Below are 6,564 nucleotides of genomic sequence, written 5' to 3'. Positions count from 1 at the left end.
GAGAGCGCAAAGTCATTTCGACGTGCGTCTGTGGAGGGAAAAGTTGGCTTTGCGTCAAGTGCAAATTAGGAATGACACTTGCATCGTTGACTCAGTCAATTGCGCTGGGTGCAAGATAGGGCCCCTCATGTCAGAACAGATAACATCATGTTCAAAACCTAACTTATTGGCTAAAGTCAAAGTGAACAGCAGTTCATATTGTGAATTGAAACACAAATATATCCCCTGTATTTTATTCTATTGCTACTGAGAAAAAGCTGGTTGAAGTTATGCAAATACTGTAAATCACACCTGATTCACAACTAGGAATTACTCAAATGTTGAGGTTCTTTCAATTACATGACCCTATGGTACATATACAGTAAAGAGGACCTCTTTGGGCTGATCTTGTGTGGAAAAAGAACAATATAGAGCACGAAGAAAGTAAGAATACAGTTATGACTGCACGAGGGAGAGGGAGACAAGTACCAGGACAAGGGAGAGGAGTGGGACAAGGGCAAGGGAGACAAGTACCAGGACAAGGGAGAGGAGTGGGGAAAGGGAGAGGAGTTAGAATGTGTGGTGGCGCTCAGAGAAGGGCCAGAGCTAGGGTAATACTGTAAATGGAAGCTATATAGCATATTTCTTGCAGTAAGGTCCTGTTGCAAATGAAGCCTGTACTGCAGCAATTATGTTTCTGTCTTCTTTTTTTCAGTACAGTAACCGTACATTCTATAAAGCTACTCTGAGATGGGTCATTCATTTTGTTCTGAATTTATGCAGCAAAAGAAACAAAATGCATGCATTTACAAAACAAAAATGTAGAGAAGCTTCAAAAGAAACTGCATTGCAAACACAATCTATAATCCATATACTGTGAGACCTGACACATACCTGCATAAATTAATGCAGTTTCTGTAATTCCATCGGATGTTGGTGTTTTTTATGACATTGTGCTATGATTGACTAAATGTTCCTGTGAAAAGAGAACGTGTGTAAACGTTGGTTTACAATGTGTGATTTTGAGCATGAAATTAACTGTTTTGTCAATTGTGTGTGATAGGTGTGTTGGTGCGTTAAAAGTTTAAAAAACATGTTTAAGCTATTGAAAAAACTGTCATAGCGACTGTAACTGTAAAAGGGACTGAGGAAAACTTATTGAATACAGTTTTTCACGATTGCAAAAACACATTTCTTGAAACAGTCCATTTTCTCAAAACTGTAAACACAAAACCAAATATTTAAACTCTATTTCCCAAACCTCTGACTCTGCTGGCAAAATCAAACACTCGCCCCTAAACCATGTAACCTGTGCTCAAAATCAAACAATGCTGTCAAATCATAAACACAGCAGATCAATATATAAACACCATGGAGCAATAATTAGACACAACACATACAAATTGAGAACACAACATACAGGCTATGTAGTTCCATGTAAAGACAAATTTGTTTGTGTATACACAGTAAATGCATTTATGTAGCAATAAAGAAAATTGATTTTGGATTTTGAAACACTGGATTTTGGTGTTTCAACACCCATTGACACTTTCCTGATGTATGGCTATGTTTAGCTTGTGTTCTGCACCTCTCTTTCGCCAACCGTCTCTGGAGGAGGGGATCCCTCACTGAATTGCTCCTCCCAAGATTCCTTACATTTTTTCTCCTCTAGTGAGTTTTTCTGGGGGGTTTCCTTGTCTTTCTTGAGGGTTGAGGTTGGCTGAGGGGCAGTTCTATGGGCATATGTGAAGCCCTCTGGCTATACAAATACTGTAAATTTGATTTGATAATATTACAGTTTTTCACGATTGCTAAAACACTAAACCTCATTCTCTGAATCAAATGGTCAGTGAACTAAACCAATTTGTCAAATCAGACACTCTTTTGGCAAAACTGTAAACACATTCTCATTCACTAAACACATTTTGCACTGTGATGCACTTGTGCTGCAAAATGGTAAACACAGGGGGCAAACGGCAAACACAACTACAACACAGTCGTCATCTGTAAAACACAATGACTCAAAATTGTTCACACTTGTTTCTAATTATGTGATTACCTAAACCAATTGCCCAGAATATAAGCCAGTTCAGAGGGGCAAAGGTGTGTTGGGTGGATGTAAGAATGGTTGGAAACAATCTGACAGGCAGAGGAAGAGTACGAGGAGGAGGACGAGCAGGATGAGGAAGACCAAGAACAAGAGCAGTCATTTCAGATGATATTCGAGCAACAGTCATAGACCATGTTCTTGTTCATGGTATGACAATGAGGGAAGCAAGCCTACGAGTTCAACCCAATTTGAGCAGATTCTCTGTGGCCACCATTGTCAGGACATTCAGAGAAAACAGGTAAATGTTTCTTTTTACGTATTTCAGTAATTGAAAGTTTACTGTATTCATTTAAGCCAGTAATCCTCTGGTGTGCTGGATCCAGCCTTGAAAACACTGAACACTTATGTCAACACAGGCCAATTCCATTGCCTGTACGATATCTACCCTGGTATATGGGTTTCGGTCATAGACCTTCCACCGCCACATAGAGAAACACTCTTCAATTGGATTGAGAAAAGGGCTGTATGGTGGAAGGCAAACATTTACAATAGAAAATGCTGGTTGATGTTGAACTATTATCATATACGGACACCACGGTGAAAGCTGACATTGTCCCAAACCACCATTAGAAATTAGTGTGAACTTTTTTGAGTTGTGTTTTACAGATGACAACTGTGTTGTAGTTGTGTTTACTGTTTGCCGCCTGTGTTTACCATTTTGCAGCACAAGTGCATCACAGTGCAAAATGTGTTTAGTGACTGAGAATGTGTTTAGAGTTTTGCCAAAAGTGTCTGATTTGACAAATTGGTATAGTTCACTGAACATTTGATTCAAAGAATGGGGTTTAGTGTTTTAGCAACTGTGAAAAACTAAAAAGGCAAAACAACAAAGACAAAAATCAAAGGAGTAAACATGTGATCAATGTGCTTCTTCTTGTCTTTGGGCTGGGTCAGGCCAGAGCACTTCGTTGACATCACAAGCAATATTTTCCCACCTTCAACAACCTGGGGCCTGTTCCATAAAGGCCGCTAAAATAAGTTGGACTTAAAGTCCCAAACCAGACTTGAATTAGCTTAACAAGTCAAGCGGGGCTACAGCGGTTCCATAAAGGCCAATTTCAGCTCACGGAGTCCTACTAATTCAAGTCAGATCTAAGTAGTCAAGCTAATTGCGCATGCACCCTATTCTTAAGCAGCCCGAGGGGTAAAACATGGATCATACAATCCACCACGGCAAAAGCAATGCACACGGCCATGTGACTTCTTCCAGAAAGAACGTTCCCTTTAAGCTTTGTACTATGACAGCTCCCTCATCCTTCGTTTCATCAAAATAAAACGACACGGCATGATTGACGTGAACGATAGGCTACGTAGGTCGATGTCCTTTTTTAGACCTTTGCTTCGTTGATAAAAAAACTGACACCCTCTAAACACATGTAAATTGACTTTTTTGACATTGTTAAATAAATAGCTTACTATTAGTAGAGTCAGATGTGAGTCATATGACGTTGTGTCCTTGGGCAAGGCACTTCACCCTACTTGTCTTGGGGGGAATGTCCTTGTACTTACTGTAAGTCGCTCTGGATAAGTCTGCTAAATGACTAAATGTAATGTAAATGTAATGTAAAATGTAGAGCAGATCAGATAATGTGAGTGATAACGCGGGTATTATACACAATGATTTATTTAACAAAATGTATTTTTTTATGAACAAATACCAGATTAGTTATGGGTTAGTTTGGGGTAAAACTAGGGATGCACCAAAATGAAAATTATTGGCCGAAACCGAATATACTGAAACAGTTGGCCGAAAGCCGAAACCGAATACCGAATGTGGCTTTTGCTGTTTTTCATTCATTTTGCTTTAATCTTTCACCATTGCATAAATAAAACAAATAAATGTCCTTTATAAACTTTTTTGTTTTGCTTTTCAATAAAACAAAATCAATTACATATTTGATACAAACGATTTATTTAATACTGAACGTTTTTTAACATTCCAGAAGACCTAATTTAAGAACAATTTAATTTACCCTTAAATAAATTAGCAAAACAAAATACTTTTTATTTGGCTATCTTTGAGCCCCCCTAACATCGGCCTTAAACAAGAAATTAACTGCATTTACTCTGTATGCTCACAACAAAAAAAGTGCATTAACAACTGCTTGAAAAAAAATAAAAAATAAGTGGGGGCCGGGGGGGCTGAACACAAATGGGGCAGTGCCCTATTTCTGACAGTGTATTTAAATAACAGGCAACTTTAATAAACTAAATTAAGTCTACTTCAGGAAAAGTGGTAGGTTCTTCTTGATGAAAAGGAGCTTCTCTGCTTTGTCACTTTGAAAGTCTGTTCCTCTTCTCATCGATGACGTGAGAAGCAGCGCTTAACAGTCTCTCGCTATTGGTGCTTGTGCATGGAGCAGACAAGTATCTAGGATGGGAACGGAGAATCGAAACAGTTATCTCATAGCATCGACATTGTAGGCTATCAGTTTTTTGTAGTTTTTTAATTGATGACGGCATGTATTTCTTTTCTGCCTAAGAAATAATTACATTTTTGAATGCCGGTAGGCTATATGCCTTCTATTTTTCCACACTAAAGTATAATAGTTCAAAATATATAGCATAACAAGAACTTTATGAATAACATATTTAATTCAATTTCCTAAATAGCTAACCTGCGTGCCGTCTGTGCCAGGTGGGGAAAGCGACCTTGATTGGCCCTCCAATATCCGAGAGGGTTATTGCTCCTGGGGATGGGGACTTCTGATAGAAAAGCATCCAGTTGTTGAGCTGTTGAGCTTGTCTTCTGACTGGTATTTGGATTGCTCGCTTGGAGAATCTCTTCGAACATGTCAGACAGTAAGGGTTTGCGCAGCTCATCATCTGTAGTGCGTGCCCTTTTTTTCTCCACGCCATCTCCCCGTTCTGCTGCACTGTGCGTCATGTGACCGTCTCCATCACACAGCGGCTTTTGCAAATCCAACTCAGCCTGTATCATGTCCCTTGTGCGCTGCTTTTTCCCCACATCCAAGTAATGATCCTTACATCTTGGATCAAGTACTGTCGCGATGCAGTACAGCGGTTCGGAATCTGCCTTGCTAAAACGAGTGTTCACAGCATCTAAGAGCGCACTTTTTGTTGTTCTCACTCCGTGGTCTGTTTCAGCCTCTTTGCCTAAAAGACGCTTTAATGCTGCTAGTAAAGGGATAACGTCTGCCACAGATGCACCTGATGAGCTTATCTCCTTCGTTATCTGCTCAAAGGGGGCAAGGAGAGAGAGAATGTTCTCTATTAAAACCCACTGGTATGCGCTGAATGTCGCGGGGAGATCATGATTGGCAATGTATGAAGCCAGGACTCGCTTTTGTGCAAAAAGGCTTTCCAGCATGTAATACGTACTGTTCCACCTTGTGCTCACATCTTGTTGGAGACGTTTCGGTGGCATTCCCAATTGCTCTTGGATTGCTTGTAGGCGCCCATAGGCAAGCGGAGAATGCTTGAAATGGCCCACAATTTTCCTGCCGGTCGCAATTACATCCGCTATACTGCGCTGACTCAACACTCCCTCGTTGACGGCCAGTTGAAGCGTGTGGGCCATGCACCTTATGCCTTTAAGGTTGCTGTCTTCCATGGCTTTGGTCATATTTCTTGCATTGTCACTCACTATCGCGTGCACTTTGGATGGGTCGATACGCCAAGTGTCAAACATTTTGGCAAAAGCATCTGAGATGGCTGCGGCTGTATGGGAGCCTCTGAACTCTTGCGAGTGAAGAACAACCTTTTGTAGGTTGAACTCAGTGTCTATCCACTGTGCCGTTAAACTCAGCATGCTGGTGGGACTGACATCCGAGCTCCATATATCTGTGGTGAAGCTAAAGGCTGCAATATCTGTAGCCAAGAGCTCGTGGACGTGGGTTGACACAACGTTATACAGTTCGGGTAAGCATACATCCGAGAAATGCCGTCTACTTGGGACAGTGTAACGGGGCTCAATATGTCCCAATAGCCTACGGAACCCTACGTCCTCTACAACTGAGAAGGGTTGGTCATCCAAGGCAATGAATTCCATTACTTTAGTTGTAATGCCCTTAGCTTTAGCACTGTCACTGCCAAACTTTTTTGCCTTTTCAAAAACGTCAGCCACAGATGGAGTGTGTGAGCTGGGTAGGCCTACTTTCCTTTTAGTTGCTGCCGCGGTGGTGTCTCTCTCATACTCCTCATGTTGTCTGGGGTGTTTGGATTTAAGGTGATGAATCAAGCCTGATGTGGTGAACGTCTTCGCAGATGTTCCCCCTCTAGAAAGTTCAGCAGAACACTGTCTGCAAACAGCCTTATTTTCTCAGTTTTCCGACACTTTAAAATGCTTCCACACTGCTGACATGTTTGCTGCATGAAGTGTGCGCAGATTTTTTTCTCTCTACTTGGTATTTTGTTGTTAACAGGTGCGCTCGGCTATTTCTTCATCTCCGTTTATTGTCATTTAGTTGTTTATAAGTGCATGCAGACCCTTTTTCATCTCCCTTTATTGTCAG

General features: G+C 40.9%; 1 protein-coding gene across 1 annotated transcript; it reads right to left on the bottom strand.

Annotated features, from left to right (window-relative positions):
* Positions 1-4,308: 4,308 nt before the first annotated feature.
* Positions 4,309-6,101, bottom strand: LOC146300622 (zinc finger BED domain-containing protein 4-like). Its single transcript, XM_084708581.1, is given in 4 exon segments — positions 4,309-4,368; positions 4,370-4,460; positions 4,708-5,285; positions 5,568-6,101. Coding segments are annotated over 4 exon segments (1,263 nt in total).
* Positions 6,102-6,564: the final 463 nt, after the last annotated feature.

The sequence above is a fragment of the Hypomesus nipponensis genome, chromosome 2, assembly GCF_054491055.1.
Source record: "Hypomesus nipponensis isolate SF chromosome 2, ASM5449105v1, whole genome shotgun sequence".
NCBI lineage: Eukaryota > Metazoa > Chordata > Actinopteri > Osmeriformes > Osmeridae > Hypomesus > Hypomesus nipponensis.
The sequence above is the reverse complement of the archived record's forward strand: the minus strand, read 5'-3'. Positions and strand labels throughout refer to the sequence as shown.